The sequence below is a fragment of the Epinephelus lanceolatus genome, chromosome 3 (assembly GCF_041903045.1).
Source record: "Epinephelus lanceolatus isolate andai-2023 chromosome 3, ASM4190304v1, whole genome shotgun sequence".
Lineage (NCBI taxonomy): Eukaryota > Metazoa > Chordata > Actinopteri > Perciformes > Serranidae > Epinephelus > Epinephelus lanceolatus.
In genome coordinates, this window is record NC_135736.1 from 22,471,765 (window position 1) to 22,499,169 (window position 27,405).

The 27,405-nt window shown below is 39.9% G+C and overlaps 1 protein-coding gene across 3 annotated transcripts; it reads left to right on the forward strand.

Annotated features, from left to right (window-relative positions):
* vav1 (vav guanine nucleotide exchange factor 1) lies at positions 1-27,012 on the forward strand. 3 transcript variants are annotated; one of them, XM_033624518.2, is made up of 28 exons: positions 1-241; positions 806-901; positions 1,006-1,122; positions 4,386-4,502; positions 6,713-6,771; positions 7,707-7,772; positions 8,969-9,077; positions 10,398-10,490; positions 10,644-10,712; positions 11,771-11,974; positions 14,180-14,275; positions 15,156-15,224; positions 15,313-15,399; positions 15,506-15,591; positions 15,679-15,814; positions 15,902-16,011; positions 17,942-18,043; positions 18,146-18,240; positions 18,351-18,373; positions 18,548-18,584; positions 18,771-18,907; positions 20,484-20,549; positions 21,640-21,671; positions 22,728-22,838; positions 24,333-24,420; positions 24,726-24,867; positions 26,541-26,689; positions 26,779-27,012. In XM_033624518.2, exons 2-28 carry the CDS (start codon positions 815-817, stop codon positions 26,830-26,832), a joined length of 2,541 nt encoding a protein of 846 aa, XP_033480409.1. In that variant the 5' UTR covers positions 1-241; positions 806-814; the 3' UTR covers positions 26,833-27,012. The 3 variants fall into 3 exon arrangements, with proteins under 3 accessions (XP_033480409.1, XP_033480408.1, XP_033480410.1); XM_033624517.2 differs by having other exon boundaries at positions 3-241; positions 10,395-10,490; XM_033624519.2 differs by having other exon boundaries at positions 4-241; positions 10,395-10,490; positions 18,771-18,787.
* The last annotated feature ends 393 nt before the right edge of the window (positions 27,013-27,405 follow it).

Genomic DNA, 27,405 nt, shown 5'->3' on the forward strand with positions numbered 1-27,405 from the left:
GCAGCAACAGCTTTGTGTGTGTGTGTGAGTGTGCATCCGTGTGTGTGAATGCAACTGTGAGGGTGCGTCAGAGGAAAAAGGAAGTTGCGGGATGAAGTTAAAAGTCTTCGACACAGTGCAGCTCTGCAGAACACCCACCACGGAAGAAAGGCAGAACAAGAGCGCTGAAGTCTGACAATGAGATAATGAAAGGAGGAGAACATCGAGAAAGAAGACATAGAGCTGCCGGGAGAAACTGAAGGTGAGAGCTGATTGTAATACTCATCCCACACTGATATAAGTTTTCTAGTGGAGCAGTGGCTTTTTTGATATTTTACTGGGTTTCAAGAAGGCCGCCTCAATATTTCACAAAAAGGACGGAGAGTGTGACTGCTCAGTGTTCACCATAGGCTAACTGATTTGCTACTGATTTGGTCTGATTCTTCAATATTTCAATATCCAGGCTCTATTTTACTATAAAAAGTAGAAGTTAAACTGTGACAGGGAGATTCAGAGCTTCTTTATTTATGTAGTGCAGGAGCATATGTCACACTTCAGGAGGTTTTTGTGTGAATTCAGACAAAGAATATACATTTCAATTCAGTGTGAACGCCACAAATAATCTAGAAACTTTATCCCTGGCTGTTCGTGAAGTTAACTCATCTCTGATTGTTTTGAGAGCGTTAACTTAAGATTTGACTGCCTCATTTACTGCTTTTGGGTGTTCTGTAGAACAATAATGATTACTGGTTGCTCTATGTGGTGTGACAAAATCCTGCCTCACATTCCATCCATCTATCTATTGTTCTATCTTTCTGACTGTCAGAAAACAAAGATGGAGTTGTGGCGGCAGTGTGCGATGTGGTTAATCGACTGTCGAGTCCTTCCTGAGAACCACCGGGTCACATGGGAGGGTGCACAGGTAAATCAGCCATGTCACACACAATACACACAACTGCACAAAAACACACAAAGTGTCTCGGTTCCTCAGTCTGATTTTGAGTGTGTGTGTGTGCACATTGCCAGGTGTGTGACCTGGCTCAGGCTTTGAGAGATGGCGTGCTGCTCTGCCAGTTGCTCAACAACCTGCTGCCTCAGGCTGTCAACCTGAGAGAGATCAACCTGCGCCCACAGATGTCCCAGGTAACACACATACACACACACATACACACCTTTTCCTGCTCCATTTCCATAGGCCATTTCCATAGTGACCAGGAGGCAACAGTAAATCCCCAAGGCTTTTAGATAGGAAAATACTACTGTGATCTATATCTGTTCACATCAGGGAAGCGGGTGTGGAAAGTGGCGGGGATGATGATGATGATGATGATGATGATGAAGAAACAAAGAGAAACAACTAGAAAGTACTCGCGCCATTATTGAACCCTAAAAGTAATGTTTTTCAAACCTCTAAAGCTCACTAATTAACACATCTCACCTATTATATGCACTGTCATATCTAGACTTTTTTTTTTTGTCTGTTAGCAGTAACATACTGTCGTCACTGCTGGGAAGTGCTCTCAGGCAAGAAATACCTCAACGCATAACTCCCTTGGAAACAAAGGCAGATTGTCGTGCTTACGTCTTGATTTTTATATGGATTAAACAAATGAGATATAATCTGTGGACAAAACCAAGCTAGCTGTTTCCCCCCTTTTCCCAATCTTAAAAGCCCCAGTGATATGGAAGTGAGAGTGTCTTTAGCTTATGTATTGTGATGTATTTCCCAGTGAAATGGAATATTTGAGCACACAATTAACAAGCGGGATTCAAATCAAATTTTTAGCATTTGCTCAGACCGCTAAAAATTTGCCAGGCTTAGAGTTTAGTGTGATACAGAGCTACAGCGGACGACTGGCTCCTCACACACTTCCCTTGCCGTCAGGAGGAGAATGAGGGAGAGATAAATGAAACAGGCCTCAGCTATGTTTCAGAAATAAAAACAAAGGTTTTGCCCGATTATATCCAAACACACGTCTTCCTATCTCTTTCTATATTGCTGTGTTAGCTACTACAACCCACAAACAGCTAAGTGCAGTTTTATGTGACCAGTGTGGTGAGCTAGTTGCCCAAAGTCACTCATTTTGTTGGATGCATGTTTTTAAGCGCCTCTGAGTGCAGGATGACTCATCAAATGTTTTAAACAATTTTAAAGAAACAGAAAAGAGAGGGATTTTCATGAAGAAATACTCTGATTCAGATTTGTTGACATGTGCTTGGCATGTAACAAGAGGTAAATGATCAATTAACAGAGGGGCACAGGATTAAGAATGTATTTTTCATTTCGTGAGGTCTTTAAGCTAAGCTAACTGGCTGCTGGCTCCAGCATATTTACCGTATAGAAGTGAGAGCGGTATCAACCTTCTCATCTGAGAAATCTTTTCTGAATATTCTTGTTCTGACCCTGGATCTGGTTCCACAGTAAAAACTGTGTTAATCATGAACTGTCTTTCATCAAAACCTGTTGTCAAGCTTTCAAGATGTCATGCTAACTAATAAACAAGCACTCAAGCAAACTGGATTGAACCTGAAGACGGGTTGTGTCTGAGAGAACAGAGATAATTAGAAGTCAGGGTATGTGCAAAATGTGAGATGAAGACATAAGAAAGACGGAGAACGAGAGAGTATGACAAAGAAGTAGAGACAGGCTGTCACACGGTTGTTTCAAGGGAAGTCCTCGATCACCTCTGATTAGACTCACCGCGATATCTTAAAGTGTCTGTGTGTGTGCAGGGGTTAATGTGCTTCAACACGTGCATGTGAAACTCTGGGAAATCCTATGAGGTCAAGAGTGGTTAAGAAACATCCGGTGATTAACAGAAGACGGGAGTCCACTCTGACGTGTACACACATGCTAACACACACACACACACACACACACTTGATGATATTACACAAGTTGAGGATCTTCCCTGTGCTCTTGCAAGGCTATGCTATGAGTTACCACTGTAGGGATATATATATATACATGGCTGTTTGCACTCCTCAAAGAGTGATGTGATGTGTGCAGCAGTATCAGTTAGAACTCAACGTTTCCCCTTTTCTCAAATTAGAGTTCCGCATTTCCCACTGCTGAACAGACAGAGACACAGAAAGAGCGAATGAGAGCAGCTGGTTCAGGAAGTTATGTAAAACTGCGTATGTCTGACCACCATGTCAGCAGGACTGCGCACTGCGCTCTCTATGGTTTCTTTTGTAGTTATATTGTACTTCTACCCTTCGTACTGCTTCTTTTAGAACCAGACATTTCTTTGTAATCGTTCATTGCTGTTCGTGTCCATGTGGTCGTTGTGGCTGAGCAGCATTTAAATACACTTTAATATGAAGTGTGAAGCATTTTTTGGTTTCACTTAATGTGAGAAAGTTAAAGGATCTGCTTGTTAGACAAACAGCAAAGCCAACATGATGGACAATAATACTTTCATCTTACAATGTGCAGCAATATGTAGAAAATCTGTTTGAAATCTGCTTGTTTTATATCCTTTATGAGGTTTATATGTGCCCATGTCTAGTGTGTGTTATATTCGTCTTCTATTTGTTTGTAATGCTTCTTTATTTTGTCTTCTTATTATGTCGTCTAATTTGTAGTTGTCAGGATTTTTTTAAAGGTTTTTATTTATGGTTTATCTTCCCATAGGTTTTGGTTTAGCATAGCCATGCTAGCAGCACCATGGTTGGTCCATTTTGGTCCAGACTGAAATGTGTTGACAACATTTAGATGAAATGGGTGAAAGTTGGTGAATGCCATACCTGTTAGTGTTGGAGTTAGTGTAATGTTGAAAAATCAACACCAATGTCACTTTCCAGAAATCATGACCTGGTTACTCCAGATAATCCACAGACCTTGTTGAGTTAGCAGTGGATGCACACTTCCTTCTGCATGGTGATCCAGTTGGAGGGTGTAGTTTGGTAGAGAAAATACTTCCAACATGAAACTGGTCACTACAAGGTCTGTGGATTATCTATTCAGTTCCCAGGTCATGATTTCTGGAAAGAGACATTGCTGTTGAGTTTTTCAAATGTATGTTTTGGGGGCTTTGAGCACCACAAGCTGAGTGCCATCTAGTTCCATTATATTTGAGAGAAGGCAGACATCTCTGCAGCTGACACTCCGACACTCAACTCCCACCAAAACAATCTAAACTGATAAATAGCTATGACAGATAAGAGGAAAGATATATGTACATTTTTTGTTTTGGGATAAACTGTCCCTTTAACATTGTCATTGTGTTCCTGTTAGCATGCTGATTTTAGAAACTCTGCATGGCTGTAGCATCTTGTTCTTTGGTAAAGGACTTAAACTATTGATAGATAATCAAAATTGTAGTTGTTAAATGTTGTGGTAATGAAATGATGAGCTTATCGTTTCAGTTAAAGTTAATTAACATTTGTGGGGGGGGTTTCAGTTCCTGTGCCTGAAGAATATCCGGACGTTTCTGGGAGTTTGTCAGGATAGATTTCATCTCAAAAAGAGTGAACTGTTCGAGGCCTTTGACCTGTTTGATGTTCGAGACTTCGGAAAGGTAATGCCCCACTACATCTATCTATCTATCTATCTATCTATCTATCTATCTATCTATCTAAGTGCCGTACAGTAATTATGAGATTGTGCATTCATACTCCAGTCATGATGGTAGAAGCCAGATGCATGAACAGAGTCCTGACTCCTCACTGCAGCTTGCAGACACCCACACAGCCCCAACAGGAAGTAGTTTGGTGATTTTATAATTTAGATGGCTGAGTGAACGAATTCTGTATCTCACAGTTCTCTTTCACTTTCGATGCAGTGCAGCCACAGCACTTTAGTGTGAACAAAAGGAGATTCGAAATTTGCACTTGTTTGATTTGTATGTACAGAGTAAGAGGAAGAGAGCCCAATGAGTCAACAAGAGATGGACCTCAACTTGACTGTGGGGTCTTTTTACAGCATTTGTTCTTTTTGTTAAGTTTGCAGCGTGTTACTGTCACTGAGCTTCTCGTTTCACTTTACTGCTTCGAGTCAGTGAGCCATTGCAATAAAATACAGTAAGTACAGGCGTGGTGTAATCTGAGCAGTGTAATTTACAGTGGTGGAAGAAGTATTCAGATCAGGATACTTTCAACCAGCTTTGTACCAACAGCGTGTGTAAATAAACTATGGTAAACTTCCCTTCATCTTACCAGCAACCAGTTCTCCCTGCTCATTTCTCAGCTCTAATTCACTGGATGATGTGTTTTGCATCATCCAGTGGCAGGCTTGGAAATTGAATCTTTTGTCCACCTGACACTGTGGCTGGTGGAATCCAAAATCTACCAGCTGCTCAATAGATTACTAATCTTTTTTGGCTGGTGAGGGAAGCAAATCTAGTAGCCACTTGCATATCTTATCAGCATTTGGCAGGTGGCTAGTGCTAATATCCAAACCTGTCCAGCAAATTTGTGCTGGCTCTAGGGCTGTTGCTCAAGCTACAGATTGTACTCCTGTGTTTTGCAATGCCCGCTACCACAAACACAAAGAGTTTAGATGTGGACAGAGAGAGAGACCTGGCCCTCTCGCAAACTCAGACCAAACTCTGATCAAACTGTAAAACTAAGCAGGGCTGATAAGTATGAACCAAGATTCTGTCACGGCATGGCCTACATCTCACCTAAAATGTTTTCAGAAATGTATTTTACTTTACTGTTTAATTGTAATTCAAGATTGTCTGTTACCAAGCTCGCATTACATCACCCACCAACAGGAGCTTTTATTGAACCGGTGTGGCGCAGTGCATTCTGGTAGTTGTAGGTTTCCTACCTCATGAATAAAAGCAAATGCTGCATCCCTTTTCTGTTTTCTCTGGTCATGTAGCACCAATTTCAAAAGTATTTGCATCTTTCTTCTAAATACACAGCCTAGTTTTAAGACCATGTTTCCAGCAGTGAAATACTTCTTTAAGTAAAGTCTAAGTAAAGTTGTAGTAGTACTTTGTACTTTGTATTTATCGTACAGACATGAGAGTGGTATCGATTTCCTCATCTAACTCTCGCCTTGAAAGCAAATTGAAGAATTTCCCAAAAATGTTAGATACTGTAATCAGTCCATTCAAATGTTTTTTTTTCTCTCTAAACTTCTCCCTCAGACTTTCACTTCTTGTCACAGCTTTCCTCCTCTCTCTGTCTTGAATGAAAGTTAAAATCAGACCAAAAAAGAGTACAGCAGCACTGACTGAGAGATGCGCTCCTTATTTGGACAGTATTTTTATTTCATATTACCAGAAGTGTGTTGGCAGGCCCACCTTCTTTTTATTTGTCTCTCTGAGAGAAAAGAATCTAAGTTCACAAGGCAGCTTTTGATTGATTTGGTTCTTACTGCCACTCTGGAGAAAGTTCCCAAATACAACAAAGTCAAAGGTGATTTTAGAGAGGTAGACGATATAAAACATTAAAACACATAACAGCCAAGTCCAGATAGGCAGCAATATTAGAGCTCACTGAAGTAAGTTACTGCCTAATCAGAAAAGACGATCAGTTTCATTTGGGCAGCCATGTGACAACTGCGAGTTTCTTTCTGGTCATATCTCTCATGAAATTGGCTCTCTGAGATCACTCATCGTGATACCGCAGTTCAGAGCAAAACCAGGTCAGAGAGAATTATTCAGCATCAATGTTTAAAGTGTGAAAAAGCTCTCACTGTTCATCTACCAGTCTGTGAATCTCTCCCTCTCTGCTCAGGAAATACCAATTATGTACTGTGTGTCTCTGTGTGTGATAGGTCATAGACACTTTGTCCATCCTCTCTCATACATCCATTGCTACTCAAGGAAGACTCCAGTAAGTAACTTCCTTCCTCTGTTGCATAAGTCAAGTGTTAATGCAGTTTTTTGGTGACACTTTACTTCATGCCCTCTTCTCAGTATTTAGAAGCATTTAAGAAAAAGTTAATGACACATTATAATGTAGTTGAACACAGTGAAAAGACATTTTTTTAAATGTTTATTGATGTACAGTATTTGTCAACAGTTAAAACTTATTCTCTGGAGACAAATTAAATTATTACAACTGTTTTTTACTGTAGTGCAGTGGTAGAAGAAGTACAAAAGTGTTAGAATTAAATTTAAAGTGTCAAAAGTACTCATCATGCAGAATGGCCCATTTCAGAATGATGTATGTATGAACTTGAGTACAGTACAAGTACCTCAAAAAAGTACAGTACTGGAGTAAGTGTACTTAATGTAAAATCCCACCATCATTCATTATCTGTTTATACACTAGCCTCCACCTATGGGTGCCCACAGATGGAGTTCTAGTTGTTGACAAATACATTCAAACGTCATGACTTCCAGCTTCATTATTGTTCCTTGGTCAGTCCTTTATTGGACTTAATGTGATTTAAACATGACCATTTAATAAAGATTCATAAAAGTAAAACTGTTTTCATGGAGCAGAGGCTGTGTTTGCTTGTTCCAAAGTTGGTAACAGCATAAAAGACTCTCTCTGTCTGTTAAAACTGGACTATATTTTGTTGAAAAGTTTAAGTTATGTAGCTAATGTCTTTTATTTTAATGATGACTTCATTTACAATATTTGACAGTTTTCTTGGCAATGGTGCTTAAAAAGCGAAATGTTTACATACATTCCAGTAATGAGGGCTTGATTACTTCTGCCTACAAACCGGCTTCATTTATAAGGACATTAATCAGTTTATTACGGTATTAATGATATTTTAATTCTCCCTACACCCAAACACACACCCTCCCCACCTTCAGGCCTTTTCCTTTGGGAGGATGCACTCCTGATGATGAGATCTACAGCGGCCTGTCTGACCAGATAGAGTAAGTCTTTTTCTCAATAATGTTCTAATAAAAATCTTGTGGATGTAGAAAGGTAGTTTTAAAAAGGTCACTGTTTCTTCACATCAGTTTTTGCATAGTTTATAAATTGGAGCACGGGTCAGTTATAGCAATATCTCCTTTTGGTCTGCTACTGTACACAGTTACACCAGTGATTCATCAATCCACATACATCAAAGTGTTTAATCATAACCTGTGCAGTGGAGAAACAACAACACACACAAGCAGACACATGGCATGCACACAGTTCATGTCAACTGTGACAAAAACAAAAATAAAAATCCAAATTAAAATCCCTTCAAGTGTGTATGAAAGCATTTACTAAAGGAAACTAATGCTGCTAGTCCACCCTGATGTTCCCAAACAATATGGCCATTAGAACAAAATGAGCAATTAGGAGACTGATGTGTTTTTATTTCAAATGTTTTGTTCTTCTTAAAGAAAATGTAATGATGCGTTTTTACCCATTATCCCAAACCCATCCATTTGTTTTTGTTGTACCCAGCTGAGACCACTACATACTCAGTGTTAACTAAAAAGAAATATAAGTTCCTGGCATAATTTCTGAAAAGCACTTACAGATTTATGTAGTATTGTTATTTATCTAATGTAGCAGTAATGGAATCTTAAACATTTGAAAGTAAGATATCAAATCAGGACCTCCTGAATCAAAGTTGAATAATATCTGCAGATAAATGCCAATATGAAGCCACAGATATTAATACACAAAATATTACTTTCACTGTTACTGCAGCTGGAGACATATCATAATCCATTTGTATATGAGTTTTTGTTTAAATGTTTACTTCAGCATTACTCATTTGAGCGGTAAAGTGAAGAAAAATGTAATGTTGAATACTTTTAACTATGTTGTCATAAACTCCAAATCAAGATTCCAACATGGCCACACTTTGTACCTTAATTATCAATCTACAGTATTTTCTAGAAATAAACATGAAGCACATTCATCACCCAAAACACGAGGAAAAGAGAACAGCATTTTTTCAGTGATTCAAATATCCGTCATGCTCCAGTGTCTTTAAGCAACACACTGAATCCCCACCGCCTATGCACTGTGACCTCTGACTACTCTGTGGAGTGAGAAAATGATGTGTCCTGAAGACAAGACTAATGCTACGATGATATCAATGTCTTTGTGTGTGTATCTTATGTATCAGTGACACAGTGGACGAGGATGACGACTTGTACGACTTTGTGGAGGATGAGGAAAATGAAGGAGATGAGATCTATGAAGACTTGATGAGAACGGATGAACAACCTGAAACTGTGAGTGGAGCTTAAACAAAAAGGAAGGTTTTGCCTATTTTTGGCAACTTGGAAGCTTTGCAGGTCTGTCTTTGAACATGGGAGCACAGAAATCCAGGGTCCAGTCTCTGTCTGATTATGGAAATCAGTGGTTCCCAACAAATGTAGCCCATGCCCCTTTAAAATGAAGCAATTTTTATGTGAGACTTTATGTCACTGGTTGCATTTAGATACTTTAGAGGGTAAAGTTATTTGTTGATTTACCAGAAGAAAGCAAAGATCATGAGACACAATAAACACAACTTTGCTTTCCTATCTTGTTAATCATCTTGTGATCCTGCAGACTTATATTGTGGGTGTTATGACCCCCAGATTGGGAACCACTGATACAAATCCACCAGAGTTGTGCAGAGATTTTTGCAGTGTGTCTCCAGATAGGAGACACTTTCATAGTTAACTTCAGACAGCAGCCCCATCCAGGAAGGGCATTATGTGTAAATGTCACCCAGCTACATAATTCATAAAACCACAATCTGGCTTTGAGGCACTACAATAGCTGATGTAAATGAGGCCTCCGGAGAGTCAGGGTTAGAAATTAACAGGGCGTCAAGGGAAAAATGACAGAAATGTTCAGAAAATGCCAAAAAAGTAAAGGCCTTAACATTTACTTCTCACTGTCACCGTCACTGTTTGTAAATGGTATCAGCAGCAAAAGTAAAAGCCAACCACAGATTTAATCAGCTCAGTGTTTTGCCTTGCTTTATTTGCAGTTTTTCATCACTATGTCCATGATCTCTGTCACTTCCTTTTGACTGCGTGCTGCAAACGGTCTGGCACCTGGTCACCTGCGCACTGTGCCCAGAAATGTCCCGAACAAGACAAAATAGGAAGCTACACACTTGATGATTGAGAGGGATTACCTTTGTATGAGTCTGTACATTGTTTTTTTATGAAATTCTTTCATAGTATACCTGTAAGATTATTTTTGCAGCATTTTATCATGTTCATTTTATCATTCACATTCACATTTTTTGTCAAATATTTATGCATCAGCTGGAGTACTGTTTCCACTGTGTTCTGTGTGAAACAAATGGAACAAATTTCTTCCAAAAACTACAAAAACTGTGGCCTGAAATAGCAGATTTGTTTTTGTCACACAACCAGTAGAAGAAGGAGAGATGCCAACAAACTGGCTTCAACAACCAGTATGATTAGAAAAGACAGAGGGTCTGTCTCTAGTGTTTAGTTCATCACAAAGAAAGTTAAAACAAATCTTTAACATCCTCTGGCCCAGTCTCTTCATGCTTACTTTGACATTTTTTGTGTGTGTTTCTGCAGCAGCAGAAGACTGGGGTAGACAAACGAGAGTGCTGCCTGCAGGAGATCAGACAGACAGAGGAGAAATACACAGATACACTGATATCTATATTACAGGTGAGCACACATTCACAATCTGATGAAAGAAGAACCACACATTTACACACATATATATTACACATGTAAAAAGTCACTCACACACAGACACACAAGCAAACAGGCATTTATATGCATATTTCAGAGAGAGTTACAACTCTTTTTTTTGTGCAGCACTTTATGAAGCCTCTTCAAAAGTTTCTCCAGCCTCAAGACATGGAGAGTATCTTCATCAACATAGAGGTACAGCAGGAGATTATCTGCACCGCCATTCACTAGGGATGCACCGAAGATTCGGTAACCGAATATATTTGGCTGAATATTGCAAAAAAACACACATTCGGTATTCGGTGGAATAAGTTAAAAGCAAGGCCGAATAATAGGCGTGTTTTGATAACGCAATCAAACAGCGTGCCTTGACGGGCGGAGTAAAATGTCGGCAGTGTGGCGATCCGCCCGTCACCGGACTCGCATTTGCGACTAAAAATAGTTTTGAGCGAGCAAAATAGGCTTAAATCATTCAGCACGCTGTGCGAGCAGCCTACAGATTTCAACCAGCAGCAGAAACGAAAGGCGAATCCCATTGGTTGTGGGTTGAACGGGCGTCAATTACGGCGGCCATCAGCTTACCGGCGACAGAGAAGTTGGTTCCAATAATATCCTCTTCTTGGTGTCATGACTGCCCAGAAGTACCTGAACAGCCAAGCCAGCCGAACACAGGTATGTGACGTGTCAGAGGAGAAACGAGCCGTTGATGGCCCACAAACCTCACCGCACTTTAGGGACTGTTCGTTACTTATGAAGGGACTTGTCAGGGGAGGAGGGTGGCTGGTTGATTTTTATTTTATTTATTTATTTTATTTTGATCCCCCCTATGTTAATCACTTATTGATGCTGTTTTTGAAGTATGAATAAGTCAATAAGTAATTTATTACATTGAAATATCATTGATGTATTATAGAAAAGTGATTTATCTTTTTATAAATGACAAAAGGCACATCTGTCTCATTTTCGCTGTGGTATCGTGATACTACTCAGAACCATGATATTTTCATTGGTATCGCACAGTGGGTCCCAATTTTGGTACCCTGACAGCACTAATCTGGAGGGGGTTCATCTGCAAAAACTAATGAAAAACTAAACAACAATATTTGGTATTCGGTACTCGGTATTCGGCCAAGCGCTTAATATGCTTCGGCTTCGGCCACAAATCTTCATTTCGGTGCATCCCTACCATTCACATGCACAGTTCGTGTTTACCTTCATGTATTTACATGTTTTTCACGTGCATGTATTTGTAGGAGTTGGCCACCACCCATCGTAGTTTGTTAGAGGAGGTCCGGAGTTCAGTCCTAGATTATGGAGCCAAGAACCTGTACCAGGTGTTTCTCAACTACAAGGAGAGGCTCTTACTGTACGGACGATACTGCAGTCAGGTGGAAACGGCGACAAAACACCTGGACAAGCTTTCGAATACAAGGGAGGACATCAGAATGAAACTGGAGGTGAGGAAGACACATGCTAACACACAGATGCACAGGGGATGTGTGAGTTTGCAGTGAACAGCAATTAATTATAGATGTACCGTAATGTGCACACAGTGAACAGAAGATGTGGTTGAAGTACTTGTGGGTGGTTTGAAGCGATCGAATTTTTTTGAAGTGGGGCTGTATAAGATACTTATCTATAGTCAGTGTGTGTGATATGCAGTAGATAGCAGTCGGCATGACCCCTGTTTGGAGAAGCTGACAGTCTGGCACCCTAGAAGCTCAGCTATGCATTTCTGAGGGTGGGGGTTTTCTGCAAAATGTATTGTAGCCACTTAAAAAAGGCCCACCTAAAAAACAAATCTGTATTAGTTATATATTTTATATATAAACTATATATATATATATACATATACAATGAAAATATTCTGAACATAGCATTCACTCAGACTGACATTGTTTTTTTTAAAGATATTTTTTGGGGCATTTTAGCCTTTAATCGATAGGAAAGACAAGCATGAAAGGGGGAGAGAGAGGGAATGACATGCAGCAAAGGGCCACGGGCTGGAGTCGAACCCGGGATGCTGCGGTAACAGCCTTGTACATGGGGCGCCTGCTCTATCCACTAAGCCACCATCACCCCACATTGGTTTTCTAAAAGGTAGACCTTTTTTTAAGTGGCTAAAATATGTTTTGCTAGAAAAAAAACTAAAAAAAAAAAAAAAACATCCACAGCAATGCATTGCAGAGTTTCTTGGGAGCTAGTCCTGTCTGCCTCTGCTAACTGGGACCATGCCGACCACCATCTACTGTATGTAATACACTAACTATAGATTAGTAACTCATACATCCCCTTTAAAAAAACCTTATCCCTTTTAAGGTTCAAATTTTAGTCTGAACTAAAGATGACATCATGTACAAGTAGCCTTTAGTAGGTTTGTCATATAGTAAAACATAAAAATGTATACCACAAATAGAAACAGACCTTCTGAGGCAGGCACGGACTGGCCAACTCTCCTGGTGGGCTCGTCCTGTCAGGGCGAGTCTGTTTTTTTTCCAAACCCCCGGCATTATATAGCTTATATACTGAAAGGGTCGTCTCAGCTGCAGCAACAAGGCTGGTGCAGTCTGTAACATGAGTTGCAGTGACAACTGAAACTGCAAGTATCACTTAGTTAGCAGGCACATCTAGCACTCGTTAAAATTGTTTAACACTCATTGCTGAAACGTAGATAGAAAGAGGAAAACCCACCCCACCTAGCTGGTGCTGCATAGTGTGTAGTGTGCTGAGCAGTCTGCAGGTGATGATGAGGGCGGTGGTGAAGAGGCAGAAACATCAAAGAGTAGGGAGCAGGTGTTTTGGCATGCCCACATGTTTAAGTGTGATATAGTGTAAATCTAGTGTTCTCCATGGGAATTTGTACATATAGTGCAAATATACGTAGTGTGGTGGCACAGTGGTGCAGTAGTTAGCACTGTCGGCTCACCCCCAGGGTCGGGGGTTTGAATCCCAGCGTGGGAGAGCCTTCTGTGCGGAGTTTCTCCCTGTGTCAGCATGGGTTTTCTCTGGGTACATCAGCTTCCTCCCACAGTCCAAAGACATGTATGTCAGGTTAATCGGTGACTCTAACTTGGCCGTAGGTGTGACCCTCAACAAGATAAGTGGTTATGGAAAATAAATGAGGAAATGACTATACGTTGTGTGAATACAGTGTGCTCCTGTGGATAGAGTCTGGTTCTAACTTAGTTCTGTGTTTAAACACTATTGACTGTTTTACAGTGTTTAGAAAAATTATGAAAAGCATTAGGTGTCAGGTGATCAATACATTACATTAATCATTACAATACAACAAACGGGTAGGAAAACCTCGGAAAATTAGTTTCAGCGTTACAAATTGGCAGATTGTGTTTTTTAACTTAATGATTTGTTGATCAACAAATATGTTTTGTCAGATTGAAGTTGGGGTGTCAAATTGAGGCGGCATGACAGCAAATTCCCAGGCTGCTTTTTGTTGCCAGTGCGCCCCTGGTTTGAAGTGTCCCGTCAGCGGTTTCACAGACTTTCATAATAGTGGTTGAAATGGGAAATGAGCTCAGGGTCAAAGGTTTTTGTACCGCATTTGGCCATGAGGGTAATCTGGAGGGAAGGGGTGAGTCTGCCACACAACATCCTCTTAAACACATCTATGGTTCAATGCAAATGTTTACTCCCTTCTCTTTCAGGAGTGTTCGAACAGAGCAAATAGTGGACGTTTTTCTCTCAGAGATTTACTCATGGTTCCTATGCAGAGAGTCCTCAAATACCACCTGCTGTTACAGGTATGTTTGTACAGGTGTGGGTTGTGTGTGTGTGTGTGTGTGTGTGGCAGTGATAAAATTGTACTAACTACATTTACTCTGTACGCGCAGATTTAAGGTACTTGTATTTTCATGGTCATTTTCTTTTTATGCCACTTAATACTTATACTCCACTACATCATACCAAGAGCTTATAAAATATGATATTTTGTTTGTTATACAAGCACAGCTTACAGCATTGACTGAAAATTAATTGGCAACAGCTTTGATAATCGCTCAAGTGATTTTTTATGCAAAAACATCTTGTGCATTTGCTGCTTTATCTTTTAATTACATTAATAACTTTAATTTATTTTGAATAGTTATGAGGTGTAGATCATTGGTGGTACAAAACAAGCTTTGCTGTTTGTCACTTTGTGTCACTTTAGACTAAAGACAGGCTTTTCTCACTATTTTCTGTAGTTTTACAAACCAATAGGTGAATTAATTAATTAAGAAAATAGTCAGCACATTAATCCATATAGGAAATTATAAGTAGTTGCAGTCCTGTATAAACTAGCTAAAAAAATAGCTCTACTATCTCAAGTAAAATCCTGCATTTACATTAATGCATGAGTAATAATATAGTGTAATGATATAATATATGATACGTGATGCATTCAGGTGTTTTACTGTAAATTACTTTTAGTGAATTTCTCTGATTTTACTTACATACCTTTTCCTAAGTCACATTTTCAATCCAAGACTTTCACTTGTAACAGAGTATTTCTGCAGCATAGTATTAGCACTTTAATCAAGGAAAGGATCTGACTACTTGTTCCACCACTGGTGTGTAGCTGCATTATGCCTGTGCATGTTCATTTTTCCAGTTTGTCTATAATTTGTCCGTTTCTGCCTGCAGGAGCTGGTGAAGCACACCACTGACCCTACAGAGAAGGACAACCTCCGCACAGCTCTTGATGCCATGAGAGTAAGTGTGTGTGTTTATGTCGATCATCAGATTAAATTTAGGATATTTAGACATATATTAATTCATCTGTGTGTGTGTGTGTTTGCAGGACTTAGCGCAGTGTGTGAATGAGGTGAAGCGAGACAACGAGATCATCAGACAGATCACCACCTTCCAGTTGTCCATAGAAAACATGGTGAGGTCACATGTTTCACTTTTAAATTGTTTTTTTTTGTTGTTTTTTTTGGCTCTGATCTTGTTTTTGCCCTAACGTGTCATCCTCACTCTCCTCTGCTCTTTAGACTCAGTCTCTCGCTTTCTACGGTCGACCAAAGATCGACGGAGAGCTTAAGATCTGCAGCCCGGAAAAAAAGTCCAAGCAAGACAGGTGTGTGTTGCTCATATCTCAGTGTATTTTTTTAATGAGTTGATGCAATGCATCTGAAGTTGTGTTGGATCTGTGGCTGTTTGTCAGGTATGCATTCCTCTTCGATAAGGCCATGTTTGTCTGTAAGAAGAAGAGTGGAGAGACGTTCGAGCTAAAGGAGATCATTGAACTACAGCACTACCAGATACGAGACGAAACCACAGGAGAGAAGGACAATAAGAAGGTCTTTCTGCTTCTCTATAGCACCAGTCATACCAGACAGCACATCTATTAAGCATCCATGAAGCTAACAGTGTGTGTTTGTGAACAGTGGTCCTATTTGTTCCTTCTGCTGGACTGCTATGGGAGGTGTGGATACGATTTATTCTTCAAAACCAGAGAACTAAAGAAGAAATGGCTGGAACAGTTTGAGATGGCTCTGTGAGTTATCACACACACACACACACACACACACACACACACACACACACACACCTCTACATACACTGACTTCTTACCAAAGATGAGGTTTAAGCTAAGAATTTTAGCCATATCAGAAACATAGCTAAAATAAGGAACTTTGTGTCCAAGCAAGATTTAGAACAGATCATTCATGTTTCTATGTCTTGTAGGGTGGACTACTGTAATGCACTCTTCACTGACCTCCCTAATGAGACCATTAGACCGTTAAAAGTCATTTAAAATGCTGCTGCTAGCACACTGACAAACACCAAGAAGAGAAATCACATTTCTCCAATTCTTAGATCCTTGCACTGAACTTGTAGTTCAATACTAAATTGGCTTCCAGGCCCTACATATTGTCCATAAGTTACTCAATAGTCTGGGCCCAAAATATATCTCAGATATGTTTGCTGTGTACAAATTAGGTAGGTTTCTCAGATCTGTGGGGACTGGTCAGATAGTGGTGCCCAAAGTTCAGTCCCAAAGTGGTGAAATAGCTTTTAGCCATTAAGCTGCCCACTCCTGAGAGATATGTCCCAACTGTAGTTAAGTTAAGTTTAAAGGTCTAGTGTGTAGGATTAGGGGGATATATTGGCAGAAATGGAATATAATATAAAGACTATGTTTTATTCTAGTTTATAATAAATGAATAATAAAATAATAATGAAAATAAGAATTGTCATGTTTTTGTTAATTTAGAATGAGCCATTTACATCCACATAGGGAGTTGGTCCTCGTCCAAGGAGTCCACCATGTTGCACTGCCATGTTTCCACAGTAGCCAAGAACAGACAAACCAAACACTGGCTCTAGATAGGGCCATTAGTGTTTTTCTGTGTTTTCATGTTTTCGCATTTTAGCATCAGCCACTGTAGTTAGCAGCCTGTTTTGCATCGAGCCGAGCAGCATTGAAAAAAACACTGATTTGTAACGGTAAACTGCTTCATTCGGTGTTTTTACGATGATGGATACAGCATTACTTTTGACATGCTTATTCCTGCATTCATTTAATAAAAGTTGCACAGTCTTCTTTAAAGCAGCTATAATTGATATTTTTACAATAACAATGGATCAAAGTACTATGTACTAGAAAGAGAGAGAGACGGAGACAGAGACATGTAGCAGAAGGCCACAAGCTGGAAGTGAATCCGGGCTGCTGCAATGAGGGCAGAGCCTCTGTACATTGGGCGCCTGCTCTGTTTCGGTTTTCTGGGCTGCAACTTTTGTCTTTCATTCACGCTCACTGCTCTCATTGCGTCGTTTTTAGGTGCAGCAGGCACAACCAAAGCTCTAGAAACCCAGTGTGCACTACCTGCCCACCACCAAACAGCAGACACAGAAACTGTAGACTAAGTGGAGCATTTAGCAGCAAGAATTTTCCCTCAAGAACTGATGGAGAGCAAATCAGCTAAAAGAGAGTGAATATTGGACTCAAATTTACCTGGTGACTTTTTTTGTTCATAGCTTGTTTCTGCTGCATCAAGTGGTCAAATATTTGCTAGAGATTGTGGATTTAAGTTCATCAGATGTGTCATTATTTTAAGTAAATTATATCATGTAAAACACATCAAAAGAGAAACAGAACTGATTTAAGTCACTGTTGACAGACACTGACTGCAAAGTTTAGCTGCAGTCACTCGTTTTTATTTATTTTGTGCTTCGCTTTTGCTTATTGTTCAACCTTGTAGGAAATGAACATGATTTGTTGATTACGTTATTTGCATTCTGCACTGTGTTGCTGCTGCTGTTGGTGTCTTCAGTCTCAGGAATACTAAGTAGATGCTCTCTGGGCTGAGGGCAACAAGAGATTTCTTACTTTCTCAAAAGTCAAACTACCTGCCGGTGAACACCAGCTCTGTGAATGCTTGTTATCCCAGCGTTGTCAGAACAACTGTATTTCACGGTTGCAGGTCGAATATGTGTCCAGATAACTCCACGGCAAACAACCACGACTTCCAGATGCACTGCTTCGAGGAAACCACCTCCTGCAAGGCCTGCTCGATGCTGTTAAGGTACTTTGTCTCATTTGCTGTTTCTCTCCATTTCACCTCTCACCTCCAGTTTTTTAAAAGATTTGTCCAATGAGGCTGAATCTCTCCATCTGTCGTCTGTAGAGGGATATTTTTTCAGGGTTATCGCTGCACTCGCTGTAAAATGGCTGCACATAAAGAGTGTTTAGGCAGAGTCCCTGCATGCGGACGAAACTCAGGTCTGTATATGTGTGTGTGCATGTGTTTAAATACTACTTCTAATTAGTGCTGTTACCATGAATTAGCATAATTATCACTTCTCACTCTGATTGTCATCTCCAAATTACAGATCATGCTGGAACTGCGAGGAAGGTAAGACAACATTTATCTTGGGTAGAGGTAATGAATAAGCCTTTGATGGACTTTGCTCTCCCTGCACACTATCTTACATGTCATTTTTTGATTACTTTTTTTAAATTTACCTTGTGCAAATAGCTAAAACTTTAAGTACAATTGCTCCAGTTCTTTTGTCTTTTGTTCCCTCAGAATAAAACACAGAGGTCCTCCGGACATTCCAGCGTTGGTAAGAAAACACAACATTTTTACTCACATGAGTACCATCCAGTGTCATGTGTATTCTCCAAAACAATCTCCCAAATGTTCAAGAATTAAGTAAATATTTCATGGAGTTAAACTTATTTATTGCCTGTTAGATCCGGTTCCTTAAATCTCATTGTGTCTTCTTTCTACTTCTCACTCTCGGTCTCAGGATTCCCTAAGATGGAGGTGTGTCAAGAGTATTATGGCTTGCCACCGCCCCCTGTGGGCTTCGGCCAACCGCTTCACCTCTCCAAAGGTGACATCGTTGAGCTGACCAGGGCAGATGTTGACCTGCCATGGTGGGAGGTAGCGTTAAAAACCAAATACAAGCGTGTACATTCTGCATTCTGAAAGTTGAGGGGGGTCACACTTTATTCTGTTGTGTCTTCAAAGCCTTGCTTCCTGTGGTAATGTGTAGGTGTCACATGCTTTTGTTTCTTTCAGTCTCTTCTGTCATTTTCCTCTCTATATCTCGTTCCACTTCCTCCCTCGTGCCCAACCAGCACACCTCCACTGTGTGATTCATTTAAAAGATTTTGATTTGAAAAATAAATCACACTCAGTGGCTGAATTCCATTTAGCTGTTTCGGTTTCGGGGTCCTAGTATTGTGCATGCTGTCTCACTGGCTCACTGTCACACTGTCACGGTTTAATGGAGGGGTTGAATGGAACTCAGCCATGGTTTATGTTATTAGTAACACCTGTGCTATGACAAATCTGCTGTGAAAAGACCTATTAGATGACATTTACCTTGTTGCTGATCATTTTTCCAAAGCATGCCAAAGTTTGTAGGTTGATGTGTAGATCTTTTTACTACTGCTCACAGTTCATTTGTCAGTTCAAGCAGTTTAAATTTTATTGACTTGTTATCACATCGTTTGTGTGAAACTTTGAGGGCCGTCCTGAATACCATTTTTTAGACATCGAAGTTTCAGTGAGAAATAATTGCAATTAATCCAAGCTTCACTGGGAGGTTGTAGATATGTCATGTTCCAGTTTCCTTTGGCATATCTGAAACTCAACTTTTTGGGGGTCATCTTCGCAAATTTTGAAACTATTCCAGATGCTTTACTTTTGCAACATCTTGTGAGTGTATCAGCTTGTCACATGTGATCAAACTGTCCCAGTTTCAGTAGTGCTGGACTGGGGAGCGGGTAAAAAAAATATTACTAAGTTTAAATGTCCTTGGCTGGGAATTATAAATAATAATATATACGCAAATTAGAATACTGGTGAGTCGATTAATATGGCAGTGATCAAAGCTTCGAAAAATTCGGGTCAGCACTAGAAATTTCACTAAGATTTGACATCACTGGATTTGCAAAAATGCAGTTCACAACAATAAGCGAAATTTATTTTGTTTCTTAATCCCTTGCTGTGATTATTAGAAATCTCAATCACGTCTCTCTGCAAGTTTATTTTAAGTGGAACTCAAAAAGACACAAAGAAAGGGTAGCAAAGACACATCTTAGGTTTGTTCTGGGAAATTGTAAGTAATGTGAAGTCTTAGTACAAATGCTAAATCATGCAAACTGGCTTTGTGCTTTTATCTGTCATACTGTTGAACTGGTGGATCCAATATTAAATTAAGCTTTTACTCTCAAACAAAGAGTTCAAACATCTCTTATTCATTTTTAATATCCACAAATCATCACTTCACTTGTTTCAAGCTTTGCAAACTTTCCTCAGGAATTCACTGCATGCAAATTTGGTGTGAATACCCTCAGATCAATATCAGCTGCATATGAGTCATTTGCTTAAGGGTGGTGGTTTGTTTCTAAGTCACTTATTCGTGTCGATCTGATGATTCATGTATATGTTGCAATAACTGCTCGGTCCACCCGGGTCAGCCATGTGATTTGTTGTTGTGTGTGTCACTCAGGGAAGGAACCTGACTGCTGGTCAAATGGGATGGTTCCCCTGCCAAAAAGTTCAGCCCTACATCTCTGTGAGTACGATCCACCAGCCAACATGAGCTGCTGAACAACAGACACCCTCTAAGAAAATGAAATGACACAAATTTCAAATACCTTTTTTCAAGAGAGATGAGAGCACAAGAAAACAAACATAACAGACATGCAGTGTTGGGGAGCAGTGAACTACATGTAATTAAAGGAGTTTAACTACATGTTGCAGTAACCTGCTGGTAGTTAAATTACATTCATGTTTGCATACTGATTCAAGCAGTTAGATTATTTTTTTGTGTGTGTAGTTAACTACTGAAACTATAAACAATTTAGGGCCATTAAAAGGAAGGGAATGAATTTAATTTTTATTTTGACATTGCTTCTCAACTGGAAATGAACCCCCTGCTGTTTTTTGATCCTGACTGCTGTGACGGCACGCTCAGGCAACACATTCATCATATGTTCCATTTGACTTCAATATATTACATGCCCATAAGTGATAGGTATTGATTATTGCTATTTATTAACAAGTTGTTGCATGCTGTTTTAGAAGTTACCCTGCTAAGTGAGTAATCCTGTTCCATGCACACCCAATCTGGACTCTTACTGAAGGCAGGTGTCTGACTAATGTACACTTAATACAAAGCCAAAGCTGATGTTGCTGCACTTTCCCATGAATAGTGGGGTATTTCTTTCTGGTTTATGACCTGTGAAGTAGTGGGCACTATTTGCAATAAACTCAATGGGGCATGTGTGTTTTTGTATTATATTTTGTAATAATTTCGTATCATGTACATCGTCACTTTGATCATTTTTCACAAAGTAGTTTAAGGTACTTTTTCTGAATAGCTTTAGTTAATGAGATTAGATTTAATCCGAGGGTTGCTTTGTCATAGTCCAACTTCTTCTGGTGTGAAGTTATTGGTAGCTTGCAGAGCTGTGCTCTCAAAGTAACTTCCCCAACACTGCAAACATGTTCAGCGTAGTCCAGTGGTATGTCTGAGCTTGCACCATTTGCTGTACTGAAACCCACATTAGCAGTAATAGGAAGTAAAAAAAAGGTTACCACCGTGACCACAGACCTTTGCAAAGTGTTATACCTAACCTATGTGTGATCTCGCCCTTTCCCAGAGGCAGACCCCTGACCTGTCTGGCTTCAACTGGTGAGTATCAACAGGAACTTAAATCTTAAATCACTTGGTCACCAGCCTCATAACGTTATTTCTTCTTGTATCGTACTTTGCTGCAACACAGGGCATTAACACCACAGAGCTCATACAGAAAATAATACTAACAACCACAGAAACAGAACTAGATACTGAAAAGTGCTGACGTTTTTAAAGACATGTTTGGGAAAAAACACTATCATGGTAACACAAACGGGATCTTTCACCTCACATCACTCATTTCCATGAATACAGTGACCTTAAGTCATTAGTCACCAACCGTATAGACATGTTTTTTGCCCTAACACCAGAGTTGAGGGCTGTGTGATAAATAAAATCAAAACCAGCTTGTGAAAACACAGGTGTTATCTTCAAAGTCACCATGTAGAATTTTAAAGTACTTACTTTGGTGTCACCTGGTGGTAACATCAAGTATAACACTGTGAAATGAGATAAAAACACTCACTGACTGCACCAAATTACACCCACATCATTTTTCTACGAAAACTTAAATCATCAGAGTAATTTGAACAATGTGGCAGTCACATAAAATAAAATTTAAACCACTTTGCCGACGCTTCAGTTTATGTCTTCCCATTTAGCATTTATAATCAGCACATTAATAAAAGGTTTATAAAACACTATAGCAAGTTGTAAGCAGATATAAGTGTTATTTAATGTTTTTATCAACATCTATAATTCCTCCAACCGTGAGTAGAGGCTGGTTTATAAACAAATAATAGACAATACAGTAAAATACAGTTGTACACACGATATAGACTATGTCTTTATCAGAGAAGGTATAACTGCTGACAAATACTGTACATTAAATGACACTTAAAACTGTCCCTGCAGCTGCGTACAACTACATTAGAGTGTGTTATAAGCCACTTATTGTTTGTATACTTCTTATAGATTTGAAGTGCTGATGCAAAACTTTTATGTAACTTTATTGGAACAGACTCTTTGGCCTTGTGTTATTTCTTCTTTCAAACATCTTTACAGTCTTGCTTTAAGCAAATGATAAGGTTCTGATTCTCACTGTGCTTGAAGGTTTGCAGGGAGCATGGACAGAACCGCTGCCAAAAACCTGTTAATGTCCCGGTCTGATGGAACGTTCCTTGTGCGGCAGAAAGACGGAGGAGAGTTTGCTATCAGCATCAAGTAAGCCCTCACAGGTTTATCAGTAAAGAGGATTTTATCTGGAGGAATGTTTCTGTTACTGGTATACTGGTTTGGTCATTTACAGGTGAAAAGACAGCCAGGTGGTTTCATTAAAACTGTGCTAAATTTGGTCAGAAAGTGAAGTTTCATTAAGATACCATATTATATTCACTATAGTGTTGTTTTAATATTTCAGTGTGAAGCACGTTCTGTCGCTACATGTTAAAACATAGTCATTGAATGCATTTGAAACTTTGGCTTACAGCTTCTTCACTATAAAGAGTTACTGCTTTCCTTTTTCTTCTGTTTTTGACCACTGGTCAGACAAAACATGAATTTGAAGACATTGCTGTGGGCTCTGGGAACTTATTTTTCCGCAGTTTAACTGATAATTACCAAGTGTTGGTTGCAGTCCTGTACGTGACCCACGTTGTAGCCAACACACCTGGGGCTCCATGTATAAAACTCTGTGTAGATTTATAACTAAAACTGTGTGTTCACATTAGCATTATTTTCATCAGATTTATAAAGCCGTGCATACGACTGATTCTGTTTTATAAACCTCAATCATTGTGGTGCTAGGCTTACGTGCACAAGCCTCATTTCCTCACTCACAGTTTGCCATATATGGATGTAGAAATGCCTTTAAACAGCCGTACTTGTGCAACTCCACCACTCATTAGACCACCACTACCTCATTACTTTTCTCAAGACCGTCATTGCAACAAATTCTTAATTACGTTCTCATTATTATTAAACGTCAGAAGGATGATCAATGATTCATTCACAGCGCTCATGTTAAAAAATTAACTTTTAGCAATGCTTCACAGGATGAAATTATACAATCACTGTCAGTGAGATGATAAATAATGATAATTTTAAATGAACTTAATAAATGCACCTTTGATTGACATTTTACAGAAGACTGTGTAATAACACAATCACTGAAATTGTCAGACACCCTAAAAACAATGTTACCATCTCCCAATTTATATTTGATCTGCTCCATTTATCACCCCAAGCTATCTCGGCTAAAAGCATACGTGCCTGGTCTGAAGTATGCAGTCAGATGTGCGCATTTTCCCTTTATGAACACTAGTTTATGCATGGGAAAAGGCACACGCATGGTTTGTGGATTGTATGTACACATTGTGTATGCATCTGGCCCCTGATGTCTTCTGACGTGTCTATGACCAAACTCCTGCTTGCTCGGCTCTGCTGAATGACCATCTTAGGTAAACTTAGATAAATTGCTGGATGTCTGTGAGCTCAGATATCACCTCCACTCAAAAACAGTAAAGCACATGTTCTCCAACTAAGTACTAGAGCATGATCTATAAAACTATACTCATATGAAAGCCATTTCTCTTTGAAGAAGTGGAAAAGTCAAAACAAGGCTAAGTCTCTAGATAAATAGTTTCCCTTTAATGTTGTTAATCCCAGAGCACTCTGGTGTGATCTCTTTTAACCATAGCAATCTTTCTGCTCTTCCAGGTTCAACATGGACATCAGACACATTAAGATCACATCCACTGATGGCCTGTACCGCATCAATGAGAAGAAAGCATTCAGGGGTTTAATTGTAAGTCTTAGTCAAGTTTCTTCATTGTCCAAAACTGTGAAACATCCCCCACAGCTATGTAATGCAAATATGTGATAAAGCTCAGAGCAGCTGTGTCAGTGCATGCCACCATCTTGCCAAAGACATGAGTCTTACAAACCTCATCCGGCCAAAGCATGATGACACTGACCATAAGATATACACTGAAACTGCCCTTTACGTTGCAAGTAACCTCATTTCCTCCTGTCAAACCACGTCCAATATTGGTCTCACATCTTCCTCACACTCTCCTTCTCTTCCTGTTGCCGTTCTTCTTCCTGTGTCAGGAGATGATTCAGTTTTACCAGCAGAACTCTTTGAAGGAATACTTCAAGGATGTGGACACCACGCTGTCTACACCTTACAAACAACCAGAGCAAAGCAGCCCGCCTAACAACATGCAGAACACCACACCAAACACGACACCAGGTACAGTACCTCTCTGTCCCTTCACACTCTTTAGTACAAGCGCTAATTAGCACTAAACATAAAGTGCAGGCGAGGCTGCACAGGAATTCGTTTTGCAGGTATTTATAGCGATGTAAAATGTGAAATGTTGACCTGATGATGATGGTAGATAAAAGGTCAAGAGGTCAAAGTTATTATAATTCATACTGAGGGGAACATAAATATGTGAACCAAGCTTCAAGGCAATCAGTGCAACACTTGTTGAGAGATTTAACTTTAAGGTGTAGTCAGCAGGTCAATAACCTTGTTTGGGTCGGCAAGCTATTCCGGCCAGACAGCAAGACTAGACAGCAAGGCCAGAGTGTTGGTACTCATGCACAGGACGGGGGGAGGCCATGGATGTATAGACTGTTTCAAGGCATCTTTGGTTGTTAAGAAATTACATCGTTGTTCCACTTAGACTGAGAAGTGAACTTAAGTCCTCCACAACTGAAATACACACTGTTGGAGATAGCAAAATTAGTTTTAGGACCTTGCTGCTCAGTGGGAGGTTGATCCTTTGACGAGGTACAAACCTGACGTCAGAAATAAAGGTCTACCACTTCCCTTAAAGAAGAACCAGCGCAAAGCATGGATTGCGGTGGTCAAACCAAAGCTTCTTCAAACTAACGATCACTAGCCAACAGCCTACTGAGGAGTATTTGTATTTGTATGCAGTTCTGTGTGCTGTGTCTCTTTCATTTTCCAAAAAATGGCGAATCTTATTGGCAATGAAATGTGTGTGACAGACCCTGGGGTTTCCCGATGGTGTTTTTGGTTTGACTGCTGCGATCACTTTGCACTGGTTCTTTTCCTTAGGGAAGCGGTAGACTTTTATTTCTGACATCAAGTTTGTACTGTCTTAAAGGGAACAACTTATCATAAAGCAGCAAGGCCCTAAAACTAATTTTGCCTTTTCCCACCCTGTGTATTTCAGTTCAGGAGAACTTGAGTTCAGCGTTTCATTTGCTGTTTATGTGCAGCAGTGGCTGGACTAGAAATCTAAGCAGAACATTGATATATTTCCTAGCAACCAAAAGACACCTTGAAATGGTTTATAAAGAGAAAGGCAATGGGAAAGAGAGGGACAGTAAAACCAAGCTTTCAAAGGAGCACTGACAGGAGGGGTGTATTTGTCTGGGTGTTGAGTTCAAATGTTAACAATCTTCCTCCAGAATGACAGACTCCACCTTTAAAACCACAAATGTTGACCTTATGGTGGCGCTAGAGGAAAGGTCAGGGGGTCAGCAGTCCTGTTACGATTCATCAAGCACCAAGAATGTCTCTATAAAAATTCATGACAATCCATTAAATAGTTGCTGAGATATTTGAGTCTGGACTGAAATGATGGACTAACCAAACACTGACAGATGGACATTACTATTCATAGAGCCACACTGCTCGTAAAACAAATCCTCCTACCAGCACCTGTAAAACTGGCAAAGCTGAAGCATAAAAATGACAAGTTGGGATGTTAAGTGGGGTTATGAGGATTTTTTTGTTACCTTTGGACAAAGCCAGACTAGAACTCTCTGTGACAGTGGTATCTATGTGTTCACCAAACTCTCTGCCATAAAGTAAACAAGGTAATTTCCTAAAATGTCCAATTATTTTTTAAAGCTTATTCATGTTTCATCGTTGGCCCTGTCTGACAGGAGGCAGCTTGAGGAGTTTGGGCGTCGTGAGGGCCAGGTATGACTTCTCAGCCAGGGACCGCTCAGAGCTGTCGCTGCGGGAAGGAGACACCATCAAGATCCTGAAGAAAGGTCAAAGTGGTTGGTGGAAAGGAGAGGTGTATGGCCGGGTGAGGAAGTTGGAAACATTATATTAGAAAAAAAACATTCACAGGTTTTTAGGCATGTTATCTAACCTGCACTGCTCCTGTGTTTCCAGGTGGGGTTCTTTCCAGCCAACTATGTGGAGGAGGACTACTCTGATTACTGCTGACGTGGCTCCAAAGGAGATGTGGAGACCCAAACTTCAGGCATGGAGGTCTATGCGATACCTAGTTTCCATCGATTGCATTAACCCATATGCACGTGTGTGGCTGTGTGCTTGTGAGAGAGATGCTGTTTCTTGTGATCTAATGACTGTCTAGTAATGTGAATAAAACTTTTGTCGAGCTAATCTGATGGATGTCTGGTTCATGTATCTACAACTAACTTGGAGTGAAGCACCCATTTCAACTTTACACCCATATATGATTGTTAAACATCTGATTTCAAAACCAGTGGCGTTTATCTGCTGCTGTAACAACTTTTCTTGGGGGGATTGCCACAACTTTTTGGATCCTGGGTGCAGGGGTTTGCTTCCATTAGCCACATAGTGGGTATGTTACTGAATTAGCCACGAGGTGTCTTTCCAAAACATCCCGACCCAGTGATTTAAACCGGTAAATACACTGAATAAAGCAAATTTTCTGACCATGTTCAGCTTGTCACAGAAGGACTGCTAACTACGTTGGCCAACAAGAAAACGTGAATGGCCCTTTTTAGAGTCAGTGTTTGGTTTGTCCGTTCT

Coding starts and splice junctions, on each gene's coding strand:
- vav1 (XM_033624517.2), top strand. CDS start 815: ATGGAGTTGTGGCGGCAGTGTGCGATGTGGTTAATCGACTGTCGAGTC. Junction 14,276..15,155: donor AATACCACCTGCTGTTACAG/GTATGTTTGTAC, acceptor TTCTGCCTGCAG/GAGCTGGTGAAGCACACCAC. Junction 24,421..24,725: donor AAGCATTCAGGGGTTTAATT/GTAAGTCTTAGT, acceptor TTCCTGTGTCAG/GAGATGATTCAGTTTTACCA.